Source organism: Panthera tigris, chromosome A2 (genome assembly GCF_018350195.1).
Source record: "Panthera tigris isolate Pti1 chromosome A2, P.tigris_Pti1_mat1.1, whole genome shotgun sequence".
Taxonomy (NCBI): Eukaryota; Metazoa; Chordata; class Mammalia; order Carnivora; family Felidae; genus Panthera; species Panthera tigris.
In genome coordinates, this window is record NC_056661.1 from 20,461,478 (window position 1) to 20,486,783 (window position 25,306).

General features: G+C 42.2%; 1 protein-coding gene and 1 long non-coding RNA gene across 2 annotated transcripts in view; one reads left to right on the forward strand and one right to left on the reverse strand.

The window, feature by feature from the left end:
• Positions 1 to 23,372, forward strand: part of LOC102952243 (IQ domain-containing protein F5-like) — a 31,559-nt gene extending 8,187 nt beyond the window's left edge. The window contains exons 4-5 of the mRNA XM_042979052.1: positions 21,728 to 21,850; positions 22,923 to 23,372. Of these exons, the coding sequence (XP_042834986.1) occupies positions 21,728 to 21,850; positions 22,923 to 23,357 (558 nt within the window). The 3' untranslated portion in view covers positions 23,358 to 23,372. The remainder of the gene's footprint in view (positions 1 to 21,727; positions 21,851 to 22,922) is intronic.
• Positions 10 to 16,485, reverse strand: LOC122236661. Its single transcript, XR_006214814.1, has 3 exons — positions 16,054 to 16,485; positions 9,971 to 10,047; positions 10 to 180 (listed from the first exon to the last, which is right to left on the reverse strand). It is a non-coding gene; the product is annotated as an uncharacterized LOC122236661 (long non-coding RNA).
• Positions 23,373 to 25,306: the final 1,934 nt, after the last annotated feature.

Here is a 25,306-nt window from a genome sequence, read left to right on the forward strand (position 1 = left end):
TTTCTGGTCTTTCAATTCTAATCCATTGATCTACATATCTAGATAGTACCATACTATCTTGATCACTGTAGCTTTGTAGTAAGCTTTGAAATTGAGAAGTTTGAGTCCTCCAACTTTATCTTTTTCAAGATCATTTTGGCTATTCTGACATCTTGGTAATTCCATCTGAGCTTTCCATTTCTGTAAAAAAAAAAAAAGGGCAGTGAGAATGAAAGGTATTGCATTGAATCTGTAAATCAATTTGGAGAATATTAAGTCTTCTGACCCATGAACACAGAATATCTTTCCATATACTTAGGTCTCCTTTAATTTCTTTCAGTGTTTTATAGTTTTAAGTCTACAAGTCCTACACCTGCTTGGTTAAATTTATTCCTAAGTATTTTTATTCTTTTTAGACAATTGCTTAGGTTTATTTACTTTGAGAGAGAGAGTGTGTGTGAATGGGGCAGGTGCAGAGAGAAAGGGTGGGGGACAGGATTTGAAGCAGGCTCTGTGCTGACAGCGGAGAGCCCGATGCAGGGCCCAAACCCATGGTTCATCTAACTTGGATGCATTTTAGTTCTCTTTCTTGTTTAATTGCCTTGGTTAAAACTTCCAGTATGATGTTGAATAACAGTGATGAAAGCAGATTATCTTGGTCTTATTCCTCATCTTAGAGAAAAAAATTTCAGTCTTTCACCATTGAGAACAATGTCAGTTGTGGGTTTTCCATAGCTGCCCTTTATCAAGTTGAGAAATTTCCTTCTACTCCTAGGTTATTGAATGCTTTTATCATGAAAAGATACTAGATTTTGTCAATTCTTTTTCTGTATCAATTGAGATGATCATGTGATTTTCCCCTTTATTAACATTGATTTTCATATGTTGCACTTGCCTTGCTCCCATTCCTGGGATAAATCCTATTAGGTCCCATTGTATAATCCTTTTAATACGTTTTTGGATTTGATTCCCTGATTTTTTTTTTTTTTGAAGTTTTTGCATCTGTACTCATAATTGGTATTGGTCTTTAGAGTTTTTTTCTTATGGTATCTTTGTCAGGAGTTGGCATCATGGAAGTGCTGCCCTCAAGGAATGAGTTAGGAAGCATTCTCTTCTGTTTTGGGGAACAATGTTAGAAGGAATGGTATCAGTTCTTCTTTAATGTTTTATAAAATTCACCAATAAAGTCGGCTGGCCCTGGGCTTTTCTTTGTTAGAAGTTTTTAAACTGTTGACTCAATCTTTTTCCTTGTTACAGGCCCATTCAGATTTTCTATTTCTTCTTCAGTCAGTTTTGGTTGTTTGTGTGTGGCTGGGAATTTGCCCATTTCCCCTTGGTTATCTAATTTGCTGGTATAGCAAATTGTCTGTAAGATTCTCATGATCTTTTTATTCTATAAGGTCCCCACTTTCATTCCTGATTTTACTAATTTGAGTTTTCAGTCTAGCTAAAGGCTTGTCAATTCTGTTGGTCTTTTTAGAGAATCAACTTGGTTTTATTGATCTATTGTTTATCTTATTTTCTATTCTGTTCATCTTAGCTCTAATCTTTATTATTTCTGCCCTATTTGCATTTAGTTTGCTCTTCTTTTTCTAGTTTTTTGAGGTGGAAGGTTATTAATTTGAGATATTCTTTTTTTTAAGTCTATTTATTTAAGTAAAGTATGCCCAATGTGGGGCTCAAACTTATGACCCTGAGATCAAGAGTGACTCTCTATTCTGACTGAGCCAGCCAGGTGCCCTGAGATATTTCTTCTTTTTTTTAATGGAGGCATTCACAGCTATAAATTTCCTTCTGAGCACTGCTTTTGCTATATCCCATCCATTTTGGGATGTTGTGTTTTTGTTTTTAGTCATATAAAAGTATTTTCTAATTTTCCTTGGGATTTCTTTTTGACCCACTAGTTATTTAAAAGTATGTGTTTTGGGGCATGCACCTGTGTGGCTCAGTCCGTTAAGCATCCAACTTCAGCTTAGATCATGATCTCCTGGTTTGTGAGTTTGAGCCCTGCGTCGCGCTCTGTGCTGGCAACTCAGAGCCCGGATCCTGCTTCGGATTCTGTGTCTCCATCTCTCTCTGCCCCTCACTCACTCATGCTCTTTCTCTCTCAAAAATAAATAAACATTAAAAAAAATTTTTTTAAGTGTGTTTTTAGTAGGGGTTGTCTGAGTGGCTCAGTCATTTGAATGTCTGACTCTTGATTTCGGCTCAGGTCATGATCTCATGGTTTGTAAGATCGAGCTCCACATCAGCCTCGGGCTTCAGGCTCTGGACTAACAACGTGGAGCCTGCCTGGGATTCTCTTTCTCTCCCTCTCTCTCTCCCCCTCCTCCACTCTTGAACATGCATACACACTCTCTCTCAAAATAAATAAATATTCTTTTTGTAAAGTGTGTTTTTGGAGCCCCTGGGTGGCTCAGTCGGTTAAGTGTCCAACTTCGGCCCAGGTCATGATCTCACAGTTCATGGATTCAAGCCCCGCGTGAGGCTCTTTTGCTGACAGCTTAGAGCCTGGAGCCTTTTTCAGATTCTGTGTCTCCCTCTCTCTCTGCACCTCCCCAGCTCATGCTTGCACTCTCTCTCTGTCAAAAATAAATAAACTTAAAAAAAATTTTTTTTAAATAAAGTGCGGTTTTGATTTTCACAGAGTGGTGAATTTTCCAGATTTCCTTCTATTATTTTTATTAACATTCTACTATATATATACATATACATATATATATACATATGTATATGTATATATATGCTATATATGTATATATATGTATATATATTTCTATTTTCCTTCCATGTGGTCAGAGAAGATACTCTGTATGATTTCAACCTTTTTCAATTCATTGAGATTTGTTTTGTGGCCTAATATATGTTCTGTCCTGAAGAATGTTTTACATGCCTTCGAGGAGAATGGTGTTCTGCTGTTGTTGGGAGGGGTGTTCTCTAGATGTCTGTCAGGTCTGGTTGCTATATAGTGATGTCTAAATCTTCTCTTTCCCTAGTATCTTTTGTCTAATTGATCAAATGATTAGTCTCCAGCTATTATTTTTGAACTTTCTATTTCTCCACTGATTTCTGTCAGGTTTTGCTTCCTATATTTTGAGACTTTTGTTACTTTCATATATGTTTATAATTATTAAATTTTTTTTTCTTTTTTTTTGAGAGAGAGCTTGTGCAAGTGGGGGAGAGGAGCAGAGGGAGGGAGAGAGAATCTTAAGGAGGCTTCACACCCAGCGCAGGGCCCAATGCGGGACTTGAACTCACTGGCCTGAGATTAAGACCTGAGCTGAGGGGCGCCTGGGTGGCTCAGTCGGTTAAGCGTCCGACTTCAGCTCAGGTCACAATCTCGCGGTCCATGGGTTTGCGCCCCGCGTCGGGCTCTGGGCTGATGGCTCGGAGCCTGGAACCTGCTTCCGATTCTGTGTCTCCCTCTCTCTCTGCCCCTCCCCCATTCATGCTCTGTCTCTCTCTGTCTCAAAAATAAATAAAGGCTAAAAAAAAATTAAAAAAAAAAAAAAAAAAGACCTGAGCTGAAATCAAGAGTCAAATGCCTAACCGACTGAGCCACCCAGGCGCCCCTATAATTATAACATATTCTTGATAGATTGACTCTCTTATTACTAGATAACATCTTTGTTTTTTATACGATTTTTGTCTTAAACTCTACTGTATCTGATATTAGTATATCTACCCAGCTCTCTTTTGGTACGGTTTTCCTGGAGTATCTTTTTCCATCCTTCCTCTTTCAACCTGTTTGTGTTCTTGGATACAAAGAGAGTGTTTTGTAGACAATATAGTTGGATCATGTTTCTTTGTTATAATCTATTCTGTCATTCTCTGCTTTTGATTGGAGAGTTTAAGCTGTTTAATGTAATCATGGATAAGAAAGAACTGACATTTTGCTGTTTTCTATATGTGATATCCGTGTTGTTTTCTTTCTTTTATTTAAAAAAAATTTTTTTAATGTTTATTTTTGAGAGAGAGAGAGACAGAGTACAAGCAGGGGAGAGGCAGAGAGAGAGGGAGACACAGAATCGGAAGCAGGCTCCAGGCTCTGAGCTGTCAGCAAAGAGCCTGATGCAGGGCTCAAACTCATGAACAATGAGATCATGACCTGAGCCAAAGTCAGACGCTTAACCGACTGAACCACCCAGGCACCCCTCTTGTTGTTTTTCAGTTCCTCCTTTACTGCCTTCTTTTGTGTTAGGTTTTCTAGTTTACCATTTTGATTCCTTTTTTGTTTCCTTTACTATATATTTTTAAATTTTTTGTTAGTGTCACTCCAAAGATCACAATTAGCACCTTAAATTACGACAGCCCACTCAAATTAATACAATTTAGTTTCAACTGTATATAAAAATTTTGACCCTGTATTGCTCCCCCCTCTCTTATGCTGTTATTGTCCTTACAGATTAATTTATTATTAAGTATTTAATAGTTTGTTGTTGTTGTGGACGGAATGTTTTATCCAACTGAATTTCCATTTGGTTACTATTAATACAGAGAAACACCGCTGATTTTTATATATTTATTTTATGAGGCCACATGCCAAATTTTCTACTATTTCTCATAGACTGTTTTTTCTCATTAGATTCTCTTAGAGTTTCAAAGTATACAATCACATCAGCAACAGAAGGAAATAGTTTTTATTTCCTTTTCAAAACTTATACTAATTTTCCCATCCTGTTGCATTTGCGGGACCCAAAGCACTGTGCATAATAGGAGTGATAGAAGGCATCCCTGTCAGGTTCCTGATTTTATTGGAAATTGTTTTCTTTCCCCTTACCATTTAGAATGCTGTTTGCCTGAAACAAAATAAGTCTTCATCAATTTTAAGTAGTTTCTTCCTATTGCAGAGTGTTACTAAGATCTGCTGAACTTTATAAGCATCCTTATAGGCATATATTGACTTGGCCAAGTGGCTGTTCATTTTTACTTTGAATTGTTCACTAAGGACATATGCTAATTCTTCCTGATACTGAGCCATTCCTGGAATAAACTTGATTTAATCCCACTGTACGATTCTTTTGACATTGCTGGATTCTATTTGGTAATGTTTATTTCACATTTTTACATTTATATGGATTAGTGAAATTGGGCTATTACCTTGGTCAGCAAACCACTGTACCTGCCCAAGCAAATCTGGCCAATTTTGGTACAATCCATGACCTAAGAATGGTTTTTACATGTTTAAATGGTTGGAAAAAAAATCAAAATAATAATAATATTTTGCAACACTTGAAATTATATCAGAGTCAAATTTCAGTGTCCATAATAAAGATTTATTGGAACACTACCACACTCATCTATTTCCATAATGTCTCTGGCTGCCTTTGTGTTCCAACACAGAGTTAAGTACTTGCAACAGACACCGTATGGCCTGCAAACCTTAAATATAGACTCTTTGGCTCTTTACAGGAAAAGTTTGCCAACCCCTGGTCTGTCTAGCTTTCTTTTTGGCGCCTATCTTTATCAGGTTTGGTGTGAATGTTAAGTTGGCTTCCTGAAAGGAATTGGAGAGTTTTCCCTCTTTTTTCCTATTATGTGGTATCATTTAAATAGATTTGGAATTATCTCCTCTGTAAATGTTAAATGAAACTCAGCCATAAAACCATCTGGTTCCCAGGCAATATTTAATACATAATAAATATAATCTTCTGTGGTAATTGATCTATTCAAGTTTTCAACTTTTCTTGGGTTGATTTTAATAATTTATATTTTGCTAGGAAATCATCCATTTCCTCAATATTTTCAAATTTGGTTAGCCATAAAATTGAACAGAATACTCTCTCCAAATAATTATAAATTTACTGTAGTCCTCAGCTCTCATTTCCTATTTTGTATATTTTTACCCCCTCTCTTTTTTTTAAATCTGGTTCATAGAAGTTTATATATTTTATTAGTCTTTTTCAAATAACCAGTCTTTTTTTTTTTAATGTTTATTTACTTTTGAGAGAGAGAGAGAGAGAAAGAGAGAGAGAGAGAGTGCAAGCTGGGGAGGGGCAGAGAGAGAGGAAGATACAGAATCTGAAGCAGGCTCCAGACTCTGAGCTGTCAGCACAGAGCCTGACACGAGGCTTAAAATCACAAACTGCGACATCATGACGTGAGCTGCAATCAGATGCTTAACGGACTGAGCCACCCAGGCACCCCTCAAATAAGGGGGTCTTAAGCTTATTTATCTTTCCTGTAATTTTTTGGGGGGGGGCAAGGGGGAGTGTCTGTTTCAGTAATTTGAAATTTTATTTCTTTGTATTATCTCCCTTGTCCTCATTTGTTTTGGATCTTCTATCATTTTTGTTCTTGTTTTTATCTTCATTCAAAGGATGAGTACTGGGTTTCCACATTTTTGGTCTTTCTTCCTTAATAACGAAGGCTTTGTGGCTGTGAGAGTCTGTCCATGTCCAGGCTTCATTAGGAAATAGTCTCTTTTCAGAAAAAAATAACAAGTAGTCTTCTTTTTCTTTTTGCTCTTTCGGTAGTTTGTGGTTTTATTTTGGTTTCGCCTTCCGTCAAAGGTTTTCCTTAATTTCCAATGAGGTAACACTTTAAACATGTCTAACGTATTTGTTTCTGATATAATTAGACATACTGATTATAATTGTAAATTGAGGGGTGCCTGGGTGGCTCAGTTGGTTAAGCGTCCAACTTCAGCTCAGGTCATGATCTCGCGGTTCGTGAGTTCGAGCCCCACATTGGGCTCTGCACTGACAGCTCAGAGCCTGGAGCCTACTTTGGATTCTATCTCCCTCTCTCTCTGCCCCTCCCCTGCTCACACTCTGTCTCTCTCTGTCTCAAAAATAAATTAACATTACAAAAATTTTTTTTAATTGTAAATTAAGCTCTTTTTGCCGGCCAAGTGCATGCCAGCCCTTTGTAAATATTCTTGGATGTATGAAATAAGTGATTGCTTTCCGTTTTGAAAGATGTGAAGTTCTGCATGTGTTGATGAATTTTGTTTGTTATCATTTCTTAGTTCCCCTGTGCCCTTAGTTTTGGCTACAGATGTTGAAATTTCTTATAATAATGATCACATTCTCCCTGCATTTTATACTTCTGGCAGTTTGTTAATTAATTCTTTTGTCCAGAACACTGACAACTAATAAAATTTAAGGGGGGGTGAAGGTGGGAGATAAGTGATAAGTATATAAGGAAATTATATTTTCAAAACTTTAAGTCTTTAGCTGTAAGAATTTTTATAAGTGAACTTTTTGGCAGCAAAGTCACGTAGGGAGGGAAATGTTTCAAAACATTTGTTTTTCTAAAAGCATTTTCCAAGGCATCTTATTTTGGCTGATTAGGAGCTCCCTCTAGAGGCTAGAAAAATTGCAGCACCAGGGTTTCTTTCTGTGACTTGTGAGTTCAGTAACATTTCTGTTTAGGGTTTTTTGCAGGAATCTTTCTAACACACTAGTCATTGTTGGTGAGGGTTAGCATTGTCAAAACTAGACAGTGGGATCCATAAACCCCTTCGTCAGTGCACAGCAATCACAAATGACCATCTGTCCCAATGCATGGAAAGCTCATTTATTTGTTGGTTTGTTTTCCTCACTGGAATGTGACCTCCATGCAGGTAGGGACTTTCCCTGTCTCACTCTTTGCTTTAACAAATGCCTGTAATAGTACCTGGCACATAGTAGGGATTCAGTAGTTGTTGAATGGATGAGTGAATTTTTGAGCAGAAATTCTTTGCTTAGTGTTGCTTGGAATCCATGACTAGGCCTGGGGCCAAGGGAAGGCACTTGTCCATGAACTAGGGCTGAGTGGCCTGTGCTCAGTGGGATTTATTTCACTGGATTAGACCAAATTAATTTACTCAACACTTATTTATTGAGCATCCACTCTGCCACAAAGTGTTGTAGAGGCTGGGGATCCAACAGTGAAAAAAATCAGGCAAGATTCCTGTATTTATGGAACAGTTATATAGAGAATGTTTGGATAGTAATGTTTGTTATAAAGAAAAGTTGGATGGGGGTGCAGAGCATGCTGGATGGAAAGGAGGTACCGCTTTTATAGGGGTGGTCAGATTGTGAGTCACTTCATGATGAAGGAGGCAGGGAGGAAGCTATACAGGTATCTGGGGGATGGGAGGTGTCAAGGAGCTGAAGCAAGAATGTCCCTGGCATGTTCGAGTGACACTAGGGAGGCTGGTATGGCAGAAGCAGAGTAAGAGAGGAGGAAAGGAAGATGAAGTCAGAAAGATAAATTTAGGAGATACACCGTAGAGATGTGAAATACTAGAGAGGATGTTTGGGATCTTTCCAGCAAGGGGAAGAACCTTGTAAGTCAAGGGCAAGAGTGAGGCTGGGCTTTCCCACAGACATCTGTACTTCCAAAAGTGGCTTCCAGGTTGCCTAATCAGAGATCATTTGCTTGCAAAGAGTCTGATCATGACCATGGTTGACAGATCCTAAGGTGGTGATGATGTGGCCGACACGTCAGGAGATGGGAGGTGTGCTAGGATGGCACAGGGTATATAAGGAAGACCACAGAACCAGATTCTTGCTGAACTAAGCTAAATTAAGAAGAGAACGCCCTTAGACCCCAAGGGTGAGGGGTGCAGGGACCATTACTCTCTCTCAGCTCTTGTCCTCAGGGCGTCTGGTCAGTGTTACCCAAACTGCCGCCACCACCCTCCACTGACCAATGAAAACCTTGAAAATGAAAATTCTTGGGGTGCCTGGGTGGCTCAGTCAGTTAAGCACCTGACTTCAGCTCAGGTCATGATCTCACAGTTTGTGAGTTCAAGCCCCATGTCAGGCTCTTTGCTGACAGCTCGGAGCCTAGAGCCTGCTTCAGATTCTGTGTCTGCCTCTCCTCTCTGCCCCTCCCCCACTTGCTCTCTCTCTCTCTCTCTCTCTCAAAAATAAACAAACATTAAAAATAAAAGAAAATGAAAACTCTTGAAACCTGCCAACATCTGCTGATTCCAGAAAGGAGCAGTCTCCATTTGAGATAACAGAACAAGATTGACTTTCTGGACACTGAAAAGATTCTCTGCAGCTTCATCCTGTTTTTTTGGACCCTTTAATACCGTTTCACAGACTGCTAATCATGCTGAGCTTTCTAGTGTGAGTGGGGGTGACAAGGGCACCACCCTGGACTCTACTGCCTGGGCGGGGTGGAGCATGCCCTGTTGCCAGCACTTCTGCTGCATCTGGATGAATGTCGTACTCTGCAGGCTCAGCTCCAGATGCAGAGCCTGGCTGCAGTGAGTACTGTCAGTGGGCCTGACCACCTGACTGGGAGTTGTCACGTTATGGTCACTCATCCAGTGCTGCCTTAAGATGAGGCTCAGGCCCCATATGCACAACTAATGATGGTATCTGATGGAGTGGCCTGAGCCCCTGAGAAATCTTAGTGGATACATGAAAGGGGATGGAGCTGTAGAAGAATGACCTTGTCGTGGCAGACTTGCACATATGCATATAGGTTACAAACGGCAAAAGCTTGAACCACAGTGAATCTAAGTCTTTGACCGGACACCTTGGGATCCTCCTGGAACGGAGGAAGATGAGGGAGCAGAGGGCATGTCAGGAGCTGCTGTCTTCCCTGGGAAGCTGTTACGAGACCGTTGCCATCTCCCCCTGGGTTCTGAAGAAGAGCAGGGCTCTTTGCCCTGCCCCCCCCCCCAAAGAACTGCAGAATATAAAGCCACCCAGCAGTAGCTTAGATTGGGCCCCTCAGCAATGACTTGAACTGCAGTCATCTGGCCCTTTTATTTCATATCTTTCCTGTTGTTGCATGGGGACAAGAACCACAGGGACATGGCGCTTTGAATAATTTTGCTTTCACTGTCTACCAGAGTGATAAACTGTCTGAATCAAAAGTGGCCCACTGCATCCTTACCAGCAAGCCCAGTCAGGCGTTGGCCTTGGTTTTCCTTTGTCATGTGTCTTGAGGGTGTTTGATAGAAAGCCATGCACCAGGTGCAGTTTATCTGTCTTGGTTACTATGAAGCGTCTGGGCTGGGAGAGCTGCAAGTTAAAATGCTCACCTTGTGCCTGAGTAACTGGAACGATAGAAAAGACCAGTAGGAAACGAAGACACCGGTTCTCCGTGCCAGGGTGCTCCCTGTGGGTGGAAGGTGGGGAGGAATGCATGCATGGGTAGCTGTTGGGCTCCTGAGGAGACCGACATTGCCATGCATGTGGATTTCCTGACCTGCGCTTTCTACAGAGCTAAGGAAACCTAGTGCTAGATGAAAGTCCACCGTGTCTTGAGTTTGATGGCTAACCTACCCTGCTGGTGGTGCAACAGATCTGAACTTTGAGACCGAGAACAGAAAGAAATCCAAATGTGTCAGCAGTCACCATAAGTGTAATGCATTAACTCAGCAATTAAAAATCAGGTTCATAGATGGAATTAAATACATTAAATGCATCTACCAAATGTTTATAATAGGGACAGCTAAAGCAAAGTAACACAAATTCGAAAACAAAAAGGTGAAGATATATCAGGCAAACTCTCAACAAAAGAAAGCTATTGCAACATAGAATAGAATAAATAGGACATAAAATGGAATTTAAACACTGGAAGGACTAAAAGTGTTTTATACTAGGGGTCAGCAAACTGTGGCCCACTGGCCAATCTAACCAACTGCCTGTTTTTATAAAAAATGTTTTTTTAGGACACAGCCACTCTTGTCTGTTTACATATTGTGTATGGCTGCTGTGGAGCTACAATGGCAGGGTTGAGCAGTTGCTACAAAGACTAGATGGCTGGCAGAGCCCAAAATATTTACTATCTGGCTCTTGGCAGCTCCTGTTTTTGTTTTTGTTAAGTTTATTTATTTTGAGAGAGAGAGTGCACGCATGTAGTGGGGTGGGGGGAGAGAGAGGGAGAGAGAATCCCAAGCAGGCCCCATTGCTCAGCACAGAGCTGGAAGGGGCTCGATCTCATGAATTGTGAGATCATGACCTGAGCCAAAAACCAAGAGTTAGTCATTTAACCATTTGAACCACCCAGGCGCTCCACAGGTCCTTTTTTAAACCAATGAAAGGAACATTATTCCAAGAAGCCATAATAACTGGGAATGTGTATGTATTCAACAACATAACTTCAAAACGTGTAAATAGGAGCACCTGGGTGGTTTAGTCAGTTAAGCATCCAGCTTCGGCTCAGGTCATGATCTCGAAGTTCATGGGTTGGAGCCCTGCATCAGGCTCTGTGCTGACAGCTTGGAGCCTGGAGCCTGCTTCGGATTCTGTGTCTCCTTCTCTCTCTGCCCGTCCCCCACTTGCACTCTGTCTCTCTCTCTCTCTCTCTCTCTCTCAAAAATAAACAAACATTTAACTTGTAGAAAAAAACCAAAAAGCTGATAGAGTTACAGAGACAAGTAGAAAATTCTACACATATACTTGTCCTGGACATTCACAGGATAAAGTGGACCAAAAAAAGATAATATTTGAAATAGCTATTGGATATATGTGGAACCTTGTTTTTAAGCACACAACACTATCAGCAAACATTCTTGGGGCACCTGGCTGGCTCAGTCGGTGGAGTATATGACCCTTGATCTTGGGGTTGTAAGTTTGAGCCCCACATTGGGTGTAGAGATTGAAATTTTTTTAATCTTAAAAAAGAAAAAAATTCTCGTGCCCTGAAATTCGAATTGTAAAAAGTAGAGACAGTTGAAAAGGGAGTAGCAGAGCTGAGGCTCATGCCTAGACATGTGAGGGTTATGAGCGGTGGTGGCCAAGCCCCAGTTCCTCAGTAATCAATGTTACAAGGCAGGGAAAAGAAAAAGAATAAAGATCATAAAGAAATGGTGGTAGCAAGAAAAGTTAGGACATAAAAATTAACCGAACTGGAGAAAGTGGCCCAGAGTGAGTTCTGCAAAAGCCCTGCAGAGCCCAAAGCTGCCTTGAATTCCATCCGCATCTTCAAGATGCTCCATTTTATGACCATTTCTTTACATGCATCTCCAGAACATCCTCTTCCTTATATTTGCTTCCATCACATGAGCTAGCCCAAGGGAATCCATGAAGGGAAACAAAGTAAAATCTCCTCCTGACCATGTCACCACAGCCATGACCCAGTGCCATGGCAGACATATACATAGATGGTTGGGGAAAAGCCCAGGAAGGAAGTCCTGGTGGACCTTGTCCTTCCAGTTGGCATTGGCTGCCACAGAAAATCTTGAGGTGGCTGGCTTGCTATGGAAGAAAATTAAGGCACCAGCCCTGAGGTATTAAACCTTTGGATACCTGGGTTTCCTGTACCATCTCATGTAGTAAGGAGCAAGAATTTTATATACTGGGCTGCAGTGCTCAAATTTTGTTCTTCACGTACAATATCTAAAAAATAAAAAGGACCAACAGTGTGTCTGTGAAGCACGGAGGAGAGCTGGAGAGATACGTGCTGAGTGGCATCTAGATTTAGCTGGGAAGGACATCTTCAAGTACCCACAGAAGAAGAGGAAAGAAAGCTGACCCGAAGACAAGGGATCAGGCCATGAAAAACATGTGCAGGGCTGGCTAAAAAGAAAAGAAAACTTTGGACCAGTATCCCTTATGAACTCTGATGCAAAAATCCTTTTTGAAAATACTAGCAAACTGAATTCAGTAGCATATTAAAAGCTTTATACACATGACCAAGTGGGAAGTGGGATTCATTCCTGAAATGCAAGAATGGTTCAACATACAGAACCCATCAATGTAGTACACCACATTAACAGAATGAAGGGGAAAAAACCACACGATCATTTCAATTAATGCAGAAAAAGCATTTGACAAAATTCAGTACCTTTTCATGATAAAAACACTAGGCAAACTAGGAATAGAATGAAACTAAGTCAACATAATAAAAGCTATATATGAACATCACAGTGAACATGGTACTCAATGGTGAAAGACTAAAAGCTTCTCTAAGGTCAGGAACAAGATAAAGATGTCTGTTTTCACCACTTCTGTTCAACATAGTGTTAGCCAGAGCAGTTAGGCAAGAAATTTAAATAAAAGGCATCCAAATGGTAAAGGGAAACATAAAATTATCTCTGTTCACATATGATAAGATATTATATGTAGAAAACGTTAAAGATTCTACTAACTGTGATAACTAATAAATTAATTAAGCAAAGTAGCAAGATGCCAAGTCAATGATAGAAAGCAGTTGTTCCCGGTAAACTAAAAATGAGCAGTCTGAAAAGGAAATTACAAAATTCATTTGCAATAGCATAAAAAAAATAAAACAGGAACAAACATAACCAAGAAAAAGACAAGTGTTCAATGAAAACTACAAAACATAGCTGAAAATAATTAAAGAAGACAAAAATAGATGGAAACACACCCCATATGCATGGATTGGAAGACTTAAGGTAATCTATAGATTCAACACCATCTCTATCAAAGTTCAAAAGACAATTTTTTGGCAGAAATAGAAAAAGTCCATTCTAAAATTCATATGGACTCTCAAAGAACTCTGAATAGCCAAAACAGCCTTGAAAAGGAAGAACAAAACTGAAGGACTCACACATTCTTGATTCCTGATTTCAAAAGTTACTACCAAAAAAACAAACAAACAAACAAAAAACATTAAAAAAAGTTACTACAGTGTTACAATAATCAAAGCACTGTGGTACCAGCATAAAGACAGACCAATGGAATAGAACAGAGAGCCCAGAAATAAACCCTCACTTATGTAGTCAAGTAATTTTTGACAAGGATGCCAAGACCCCTCAAAAGAGAAAGGAAACTTTTTAAAAAATGGTGCTGGGAAAACTGTATCTTCACATGCAAAAGAAGGAAATTGGACCCTTATCTAACACTATATTAAAAAATTAATTCAAAGTGGATCAAACACCTGAATGTAAGACCTAAAACTCTCAGAAGAAGGCACGGGGCAAAAGCTGCACAACATTCGACTTGGCAGTGATTTCTTGGATGTGGCACCAAAGATACAGGAAACCAAAAAATAGACAAATTGAGCTATAATTTTGTGTATCAAAAGACGCTATTGTCAGAGTAAAATGGCAGCCCACAGAATGGGGAAAAATACTTGAAATCATATATTTGATTAGGAGATTAATATCTAGAGTATATAGAGAACTAAAATTCCGTAAGAAACAGCCCAATTTGAATAAGGACTTGAATAAGTGTTTCTCCAAAGAAGACATACAAATGGTCAATAAATACACGTAAAAATGCTCAACATCACTGATCATTAGGGAAATGCAAATCAAAACTACAGTGAGACACACCTTACATTCATAAGGATGGATACTATTAAAAAAAAAAAAAAAAAAAACCCCAGCAGAGGCACCTGGGTGGCTCACTCGGTTGAGCATCCGACTTGGGCTCACGTCATGACCTTGCAGTTAGTGAGTTGGAGCCCCACCTCAGGCTCGCTGCTGTCAGCCAGTCAGCACAGAGCCTGCTTCAGATCCTCTGTCCCCTCTTTCTGCCCCTCCCTCACTTGCACTCTCTCTCTCAAAAAAAAAAAAAACCCACAAAAACCCCACAAATAACAACTGTTGGGGAGGATGTAGAGAAATTGGAACCCTCGTGCACTGTTGGTGGGGATGTAAAATGGTGCAGCCACCATAGAAACAGCTCAGTGAACACTCAGAAAATTAAAAATAGAATTTACCATGTGATCTAGCAATCCCACTTCTGGGTATATGCCCAAAAGAATTGAAAATGAGTCTCAAAAAGATATTTGTACACCCATGTTTATGTCAGCAATTTTCACAACAGTTAAAATGTGAAAGCCACCCAAAAATGTGAAAGCCACCCAAATGGCCATTGGTAGATGTATGAATAAACAGAATGTGGTATATACACACAATGGAACATTATTCAGCCTTTAATGGGAAAGAAATTCTGACACATTCTACAGCATGGATGAGCCTTGACAACATTATGTTAAGTGAAGTAAGTCATTCACAGAAAGAAATGATTCCATGTATATGAGGCACCTCAAGCAGTCAAATTCATAGGACAGAAATTTTAACATGAAAATGAGTAAACTACTGATAACCACAATATAGGTGAATCTCTTAAGCACTTAAGAGAATCTATTAAGAATAGAATCTATTAAGCACTTAATAAAACCACAAAGAATGAGGTTGTTCTCTGTGGACTGACATGGAAGGTGTTAGTAAAACAAATTGAATTGCACAATATGGTCTCTGTCTAGATACATATTCTATGTATGTGTTATAAAGGCGTTATTTTTTCTTAATTTTTTTTCATTAAAAATTTTTTTTTAATGTTTATTTTTGAGAGAGAGAGCGAGCATGTGCGAGGTGGGGGAGGGTCACAGAGAAAGGGAGATGGAGGATCCGAAGGTTTGTTTGGAGGATCACAAACCCAAGAGTCATGACCTGAGCTGCAGTCAGACACTTAACTGACTGAGCCACCAAGGTGCCCCTATTTTATTTTATTTTTTTATTTTTATTTTTTTTAATCTTTATTTATTTTTGAGAGAGACAGAGCATGAGCGGGGAAGGAACAGAGAGAGAGGGAGACAGAATCTGAAGCAGGCTCCAGGCTTCCAGCTGTCAGCACAGAGCCCGACACGGGGCTTGAACCCACGAACCGTGACATCATAACCTGAGCCGAAGTCGGACGCTTAACCGACCAGGCCACCCAAGTCCCTCAAGGTGCCCTTATTTAAAAGAAAAAATGTTTATTTATTTATTTTTGAGAGACACAGAGAGAGAACAGGGGAGGAACAGAGAAAGAGAGAGGAGAGAGAGAATCCCAAGCAGGCTCCACACTGTCTGTGTAGACCCCAACGTGGGACTCAAACCCATGAACCATGAGATCATGACCTGAGCTGAAATCAAGAGTCGACGCTCAACCTACTGTGCCACCCAGGTGCCCCTAAAGACCTTATTTTTAAAGGGGGGAGGGTTAGGGAAATAAACACTATAAAAATTTAACAATCATCTTTGATGAGGATAGTGGTGGCTGGGCATCCCCCATGGCTGGGTCTGCCCTTGTATGTACCAATAAAGGGTGTCTACACATTTGGCAGTTTCGTGGATTTGAGAAGGGACCACTTCCTTTCCTTTTTCCTTCTCCTTCCTCAGGCAAGTTCTGCTTTTTCTAGCCCCTGACCCTAACTTTGTATTACCTTGACTCCTTTTAGTATGGGGCCAGGTTTTTTATGTCTTTGCATACAACAAACAGGTCCCAGTTTTGTTCTGTTAGGTACTGGAATTTGGCTTATCACTATTTGACTTCTTTTCTCTCACAAAGCTGGTGCTCCATCATTTGGGCTTTCAGGCAGACTTAGGTTGGCAGTTCTTGGGTTGTGTCTCAGATCAGCTTCATCCCTCAGATCATCCATCCTCTCTGAATGTCTCTGTCTGTCTGTCTCTGCCTCTCTCACACGCACGCATGCACACACAGTTGTAGATATGGCATGGATGTTCCTATGTCATAATTGATAATCATAATGGTCCTATGGGTTCCCATTGCTGCGCTGACTCCACCTGTTTTTTCCTCCCCGCAACAGTGTCCACATCGCCACATTAGCAGGGCTCATCATCCCCTTTTCTCTACCCTTCCCTTTCCCCTCTTCTCTCCTCCATTATGCTCAGATAACATTCCCCATGCTTTTTGCCTCTCTGTTCTCTCAAACTCCTGTCTGAATTAGGACTCCTTCAGTTGCAAATGACAGAAAACTGACTTGGCTTAAGCAAAAGAGACTTTACCGCTTCACTTAAAACTTATGGGGTGTATTAGTTTATGTGGCTGCTGCAACAAATTACCACAAACATGGGAGCTTAAAACAACAGAAATTTGTTCTCTCGCAGTTCTGTAGGCTGGAGTCTGAAATCAAGGTAATCAGGAGAGCCATACTCCCCCAACAAGCTCTAGAGAATTCCTTCCTTGCCTCCTCCAGCTTCTGCTGTGACCTCTGCTGTGACCTCTGCCTGCATCCTGACATTGCCTTCCCTTTTGTGTCTCTCTCAAAACTCCCTCGGCACCTCTCTGATAAAGCGTGCGTGTGATCGCATTATCCCATATAATCCAGGATAAGCCCCTCCTCACTAGACCCTTCACTTAATCCCATCTTTTATGGTAGGAGGTCACTTTCCCAAGTTCCAGAGATTTGATGTGGTTATCTTTTGGAGGCCCATTTTTCAAGGGGCAGATGTGGCTCAAGCTGCAGCGAGATTCAGGACCCCAGACAGTATTACCAGGTCCCTCCTTGATTCCTGTTTTATCTGTCTGGTCTGCAAAGCTAGGTGGAGCTTAAAATAGAGAATGCTATGACATAGGAAACCCTAGCCTACCTCATGCTCAGTCAACCTGATGGCCACTTATGGAAATCTATCACATAGAAGAGGGCCTGGGTCGAGGCCACCCTAAGCCTCTGCTCCTGATGACAGATCTGGCAAATCTCCTCTCCGAAATAGACCCTAGGGTTCAGGCTCACTGGGATGGGAATAGAGACAGGGAACACGTTCTAACACGTGTCCCCAGGGAGTATAGAATTGGGCTTTATTTTTCTGCATCTCTTGCCCAGGCATCTCCACTCAGGGTAGGACAACAGAGTCTGGCTGTAGCCAGAGCCAGCAGGGAAGGTCAGAGCAAGAGCTGAGAAGCAGCATCTGAGCCGAGAAGCAGCATCTGTGCGTGCAGCCTCCCTCCCCAGGGGCTGAGTGACAAAGCATTCCTCCCTTCTGCTGGCCACTTCCTGGGAAAACCAGGCATGGAAGCCATAAAACAGTATCGCGATAAGTCCAGGCATATTAGAAATTATGACAAATGTAATCTGCAGTATTCATCTATTAAAAATACAGAGTTTATTGCTGGATCAAAAGACACCTGTATTTTGTTGCCCAATCTGCGCCTGAGCTGTTGCTAGCCGCGCGTACTCCCCACTGCTCTCCCATGGGCCAGCAGGCAGTGGGGGGGTAAGGTGAGCCCACCGCTCACCTTACATGGGCAGGTGCTGCAGAGGGAGGGCCAGATCCGGGCTGAGCGAGGCCTTGCACTTGACAAGTGAGCGCCGAGGTTGAGAAAATGGATTCAAGTGAACCGGAGACCTGGACAGTGGAAACGAAGGGAGACCAAAGGAGTGTTTGAAAATCTTCTTCCAGACAAGCTTGTGTTGCTTCTGGAGTATCCCTTGGAGCAGAAGACTCTGAACCCCGAACTCTGCAAAGCCTGGAGAAGACATACCACCTCCCCCAGCAGGACACAGAGGTTCACCAGGAGTGGTGTGAACTCATTGTTAGGCACAAATATACAAAAGCTTACCAAGATGTGGAGAGATTCTTCCATGAGATTCAGGCCATGGGCATATACATGTACCGGGGAGCTGATGGTGAGTGAGGATGCCAGACAGTCGCAGGTCGCCCACAGGTGCTTTGAGCTGACCAAGGAGCAGGTGGACAGATCCTCAGCCAAGGTGGTGGCTGAGATGTTGTTCTGAAGAGGAAAGATCACAGTTCATGCATCTACTCCTATGTCTGGTGGGAGCAGGATGGCAATGACCCTGGACATCAAAGAAAGGGTCATGGTGCTGCTATAGCCAGCAACTAGTAGCAGCATCCAGTTCTTGGTGCTTCTCCTTCCAGAGGCTTCTCTCCCTAGAGCTCAGCTACTGCGTGGTGCCTTTGTCCCCTGCCCCGAACTTGCCACCTCAAGATACTGAATCTGAACTGGATCTCTTCTGTTAAGGCAATTCTTTCACACAGATGATGAAAGCTGTCAGAGATACATCAGAAAACCTGCTGAACATTTTGCATGGATCCCCTCAGCATATGGCTGCACTAGATATTTCTAGAATTCCAGGAAGTTACAGAGATTCTGTATACTGGGACTAGTGAACACCATTTGATATTCTTCTCTGGGTCATTTCAGAAAGATTCTGCAGAATTATTTTGATTGATAGGTCTGTTGTTTAGATTTTTCCAAAACTTTTAAACCCTTGCTAAAAGGGCAGGGTAAGATCCAAGATGTATTGATAATGAAACATAGTGGATTACTATTTTTATATTCCTGTGTGCTTCTGAATTTAATACTGTTTTAAAAAAGAGAAGAATGATGTTACCCAAGAGGTATCCTCTGCAAGTTGGTTCTGTCCCTCTCCCGCCCACCAGTCTCCTTGTCACTTTTCTGGATGGTTCCAGGAGCATGAAGGGTGTGCTCCTGCCCTGATGAGCCACAGCGGGAGCCTGTGGGGCTGTCACCCTTTCCCCGAGCGCACATACAAGGAAACCAAGCTTCCCAGAATGTCCGGAAGGAGGACGGTGTGAAACCATGAGAGAGAGGCCGTAGTGGTCTGTGCAGTCCTGAGATTGTGCCATGGGCTGCAATGAATGAGAACGGTTTGGAGCCTGGTTCCAGGCTGTGTTCACCTGGCTCTGCATCTGGCCTGTGGGGGTAAGTGTGGCTTTAACACATTCCATCATTAGAAGCTCTTGGTCAGAATTCTCTACTGGTGACTGTTATTCTAGAAGGTTTACTGGGGGGAGAGGTGCTGCTCTTCACTGTTACATGTGCTCTACGTATGACTGTATGTGCTTTGTTTACAAATCCTTTGGTTCAAGAATCAAATTTTGATTTTTGAATTTTAATAAATGCAAGAATGCTGAAAAAAAGACACCTGTATTTTGTTAACAAAACGTGATGGAAGTTGAAAATAAGGCAGTGGATAAAAATATAGCATAGCAGGGGTTCAACTTGTCAAAATCACTGTGTTGTACACCTGAAACTAATTTAACCTTGTGTATCAATGTACTTCGATTTAAAAACACACAAATGATCCAGGAGAGACTTCCACTTCTGATAATGCTGTGATAAGTAATTAGGATTAATCCATTTCCTGAGAATAACTGGAAGAACTGGTCAAAATATATTTTTTTAAATTTCTGCTTGAATGGATTGAAAAGTAACAATATAGGAGCTCCTGGGTGGCTCTGTCCTTTAAGCATCCGACTTCGGCTCAGGTCATGATCTCATGGTTCGTGGGTTTGAGCCCCATGTCAGGTTCTGCGCTGACAGCTCAGAGCCTGGAGCGTGCTTTGGATTCTGTGTCTGCCTCTCTCTCTCTGCCCCTCCCTCGCTTATGCTCTCTCTCTCTCAAAAATAAATAGACTTTTAAAAAAAGGAAAAAAATTAACAATATAGTAAAAAATTTCTGGGCCGTGATCTAAACTAAGAAAGAAATTAAAAGATGCAAGCCTGGCATTTGGGGGTTGTCCAACACCTATATCTCCAAGCAGATGCTTCCCGTGCCTTCCATGTGTCCCTCCCACCTCTGCCTGTATCTTTCAGCCTACACCTGTCTTCCCCAACCCCCTCATCCTGTTAACTTCACACTAACACCTTCCAACCTTAGATGGCCTCCTCTCTACATACACCCTTTTTGTGGCTTTATTAAGTGCTTCTTAATAGAGTTTGATGAGTTTTCATAATTCTGTATTCCCTGATAACCACCATCCAAAATAAGATAAACAAATTTCTCTTTCTTTGTGCTGTTTGCAGGCAACACTTCTTACATTTTACCCCCAGATGTCAACTCCATTCTGAATTATCTTACCTATGGTTTAGTTTTGCCTGTTTTCTAACTTTATATAAATGGAATCATCCTGTGAATGCTCTTTGATGTCTTTCATTTAGCATAATGTTTTTTGAGATTCATCTGTTATCGTGTGTATCAGTAGTTCACGTTTATTACCGTCTATTATTTCATTAAATGAATATACCACAATTTCTTTGTCTAGTCACCTGTTGGTAAACACTAGGGTTGTTTCCAACGTTGACCTCTTTGAATAAAGTTGCTATGAACAGGCATGCACAGCTCTTTTGCAGACATGTGTTTTCATTTCTCTTGTATAAATACCTATGAGTAGAACTGCAGAGTTATAGGATGGATATATGGTTAACTTCATTAGAAACTGCCAAACCCCTTTCCAAAGTGCTATTTCTTACCTTCCCACCAGCAGTGTTATTAAAGATTCAACTGCTGTATGTCTTTGCCAATATTTGGTGTTGTCAGTATTTTTTATTTTCGCCATTCTCTAAGGTATCTTATTGTGGTGCGAATTTTCCTTTCCCTCATGACTAATGATGTTGGGTATCTTTTCATGTGCTTCCCAGCCATTCATAAACCTTTTGTGAAGCATTTAAGATTTTGCTCCAAACTCCTTGTTTCTAATGCTTATTTGGTTCCATTATTTGTTTGAACTGAAATGCGTGTAATTGAATTCTCTATTAATAAATGTTTAAATTGTCTCAACTTTATGCTTTTACCAACCAGCCAGAAATGACTGTCTCTATATACACTTTGGTGCCAGTGGGCCAGTATTTTCAGTGTCCTGCCTTTTTAGCCGAATTTTGGGCATTTAGCATAGGAAAGAGTGGGAGGATTTCCACATTTTCACCAAAACAAACTCTACTGTCTGGAACCATCCTGGTGCCTGAGTCATAGGTGCACTTATGACATCATAACCCTGTCTCCTTCTTCCCTCTTCCTGCCAGGCTGTGGCTGGGAGAGCACAGACCTGGGGGCAGTGAAAACATTGAGCTCCTAATCATGGGGAATTTAGGGGATTGCAGACCGGAGGGGATTTGAACCATTTATGTCCCAAGTCATGGGCATTTGGTTTTGTGTAAGAGAGAGCCACCCAAAGTTGCAGTCAGGGGAAGGTGGATTTGCACAGTTAACTCAGGGTGCCAGTCCTACATCTAGGGTCTCTGGGCAAGGCAGGAGGTTGAGTGGTGGATTTGGCACAAAGTTGTACAAAGGGCACCTACCGATACCTTTCCCCTCTAAACTCTGATTACAGAAGGATGGCCAGTTTTGTGAAATCACAATAGAAGAAGACATTGATGAAACCAGATCGATGAAGAAGAAAGAGAAAAAGAAAAAAACACAGCCTTCACCCACACCGCCACCCCCTCCACCAAAGGTGAGTGAGAGGTCCTCAAAGTTGAAGGTTAACTCCTAGTTGCAGCATCTCTGACCTGAGTCACTCAACAGTGATGGGTTGTCCTCTCTGTGCCCCATAGCATGGCATGATCCTGGAATTTGTCATCTGAACTAGGATCCACAGGTGAAAGATAGTGCTATCAATTATTCCTCAGGAACAATAAGCATAACCCCAGAATGTCCCTGGGCAACCAGGATGAATGGTTGGCCTATCCCAAGCTGGAGTGAGTAGGGATAGACTCATCCTTGATTATCTTGCCCTCTTAGTTCCTTCTCGGTCAGAGAAAGGTGGGTGACTGAGGCACGGAGACTTGGTTGTAGGGAGGGGAACAAGTGGGGATCAGACCATGTCAAGCTGGGGAGTGGAATGGTGAGCCAGTGTAGGGAAGGCATTGCCACGAACAGAGAGAGCGGAGTGTAGAACTGTGTGGGAGCACGTGTGTGTGTGTGTATGTGCACACTTGTGTGCATGTATGCATGCTAACTAAAGTTAAGGGTGTGAGAACCAAAAAGAGTGAAAGTGAGAAATGAGTAAGACTCATTCTCACTCAGTAAGGACTCCAGACCATGTGGAGCAGGGAAACTTCTATACTGTGACTTCCCAGAGGGACACAGCAGGTTGTGGGTTGAGCTGGAGTCAGGCATGAAAGGTGAGCAAAGGATGCCACTTCTCCAGCCTCCAAGTGGGATGTAAGGGAAGGGATATTGCACCCCAGGTAGGTGGCCAGGCCCATGTGCAACACGATACATGATGTACTGGTTCCAGGCTGGCCAACCAGGTCCATGTCACCACGTGGTAGCTAGGACGTATAAGGACCCTGAGATGCAGGGGACAGACAGTGTGATGTGTCCAGGTCCATTAATCAGAGAGGGGCAGAGACAGGACATCTATCTGGTCTACTGGCTCCCTGCCTAGTCCTCCTGAAATCCTGAGGAAGGGGACGTTGTTGACAAAGGATCAGGAGCCATTCCTGGCACAGCCTGGAGCTGAGTTGGGTGGGGAATGTCCCCTGAGAGTCCCTTCTTTGTCTTTGCAACCTCTTCCCCCAAAGAAAAAGAAGCTCCCTGACCAAGAACAGAAAGCCATAAAGATCCAGGCCTGGTGGCGGGGCACCCTGGTGCGCAGGACATTGCTGCATGCGACACTCAGAGCATGGATCATTCAGCAGTGGTGGAAGATGACAGTGGCAAAGCTGCTGGAAAAGAGGAAACGAGCAGCCCTAGAGTCCTATGCGCAGCAAGAATGGGCAGTGGTCAAGCTACAGTCCTTGGTCCGCATGTGGCACATACGCCAGCGATACTGCCGTTTGCTCCACGCTGCCCGCATCATTCAGCTGTATTGGCGCTGGCATAATTGCCATAGCCGTGGCTTTTTCCAGGGCAGCTATGACCTCACAGCATCCCATCTGGGACTAGAACTTGAGATTTTTCTGGGGTCACAGATTTGTCGGATTACAGACTGCATCCCCTTCCCAATAAAGAGCTAATCAGGTCTGCTCCAACTCTGTGTCATCAGATCTCTGTCACAAGCTCCAGGAGGTCCTGTGTCAGCAAAGGGTCAGGGAAAATGATGGCAGATACCAGGCATGTCACGGTCAGCTCTGAGGAAGTGGCAGAGGTCATCTGGGGTCCCTTGTGGAAAAGGATTCTAACTACCAGGTTCTGGGTGAGGGGGATCTGTAATTGATTAGCAATGTCTGCCATGGGTAGGAGAGTTGGGGATGCAGGGCCACCAACTCCACCAACTCCAGGGAGACTCCTTCACACTGTGGTCCATATAAATGGCACCTCCTGTAGTTATGCCACATGGAGGTTGTGTCCCCTGATGCCCTTAATTCTTCCATGTCTTCCCATTAAATGTAGAACAATTCAAAAAGCCTCCCATGGTCTAGATAAGCCTGCAGGGTCTGGCCCTGACCACATCGCCCTCTCCATGTCCTCCTTGGCCCACCCTGCTATTCAGACCTCCCCCGCACATTCCCATCTCAGCAGTTTGCATCTGCAGCCTCCTCTCCTTGGATGCTCTTACCAGGTGGAGCTCCCCCTCCGTTCAGGTGTGTCTCTGCTCCACTCTCTCTCCTCAAGGAGACCTTCTTTGACCACCTTATTGAAATGCCTTCCCCACCTTACTGTACGCTCTAGCTCCTGACTCTGCTTTCCTCTTCTCAAAGTTCCCATCACTACCCAAGGTTATCTTGCCTCATTTTCTATTTTCTGTTGCCCCCACTAGAGGATGAGCTTCAGGAGAATAAGGACTCTGGGTTCAAATCTGTGTTCCCAGAACCTAGGTCAGTAGGTTCTGTTTCTTCATCTCTCTCCCTTTCCAATATGTTATTGTATGTACATTTGAGGTTTTGAATATCATGTCATTTTGTCATCTTAAAAAAAAAAAAAAGTCCCTTTCTGGGTTGGGAGACACTGCCCCGCCCAGGTCTAGCCAGTTAGTTCTTAGAGATAGCTAAGGACTCATCCCAGAGCACGCCTTTCATCTGCAAGCTAACCTATTCAGGGAGGTACCTCCTTTCTCTCTGTCCTCTACACCCCAGAGGGCTGTATTTCTCTGCCTTAATTATCCCAAACCAGGTACTAGGCACCTGCCCACCCCCAACAGCTTAGGGGCCACAGAAAACATTCAAACCAGTCCATTCTAAACTGTTACCCTTTCCTGCCTTGCCTTTCCCACTCCAACATAGGCCATGGGAAAAGTTTTTCCCTCATCCTTGTCTTCTGCCACCTGACAAAAACCTGATGACCCTGTGTGACATGCGATGACCTCCTCTTTGAGACATTGGAGTATAATAAACTTTATTTTGTGCTTCTATTTTCTTGCAGCTGCACCTGACTGATCATCACATGAAAGAACACAAAACATGAATATAATTTAAGTAAAATTTACTTAACCATTTTTAGATTAGCCATATAATATTAACAATTAATAGAAGACTAAAAATTCAGTGGCCTTTAGTACCTTCGCCATGTTAAGCAACCACTGTCTTCTGTATCAAGTTCTAAAACATTTTCATGGTCCTAAAAGAAAATCCTGTACCCATTAAGGGGCACCTGGGTGGCTCAGTCAGCTAAGCATCTGACTCTTTATTTTGACTCAGGTCACAATCTCATGGTTGTGAAATCGAGCCCCACATCGGGCTCTGTGCCTAGCATGAAGACTGCTTGGGATTCTCTCTCCCTCTCCCTGCCTCTCTGCCCCCTCCCACTCACACACACTCTCTCTCTCAAAATAAATACATAAACATTAAAAAAAAGAAAGAAAGAAAACCAAAGAAAGGGTTCCTGGGTGGCTCAGTCATGATCTCGCAGTTCATGGATTTGAGTCCTGCTTCGGGCTCTGTGCTGACAGCTCAGAACCTGGAGCCTGCCCCTCCCATGCTCATGCTCTGTCTCTCTCTCTCTCTCAAAAATAAATAAACATTAAATT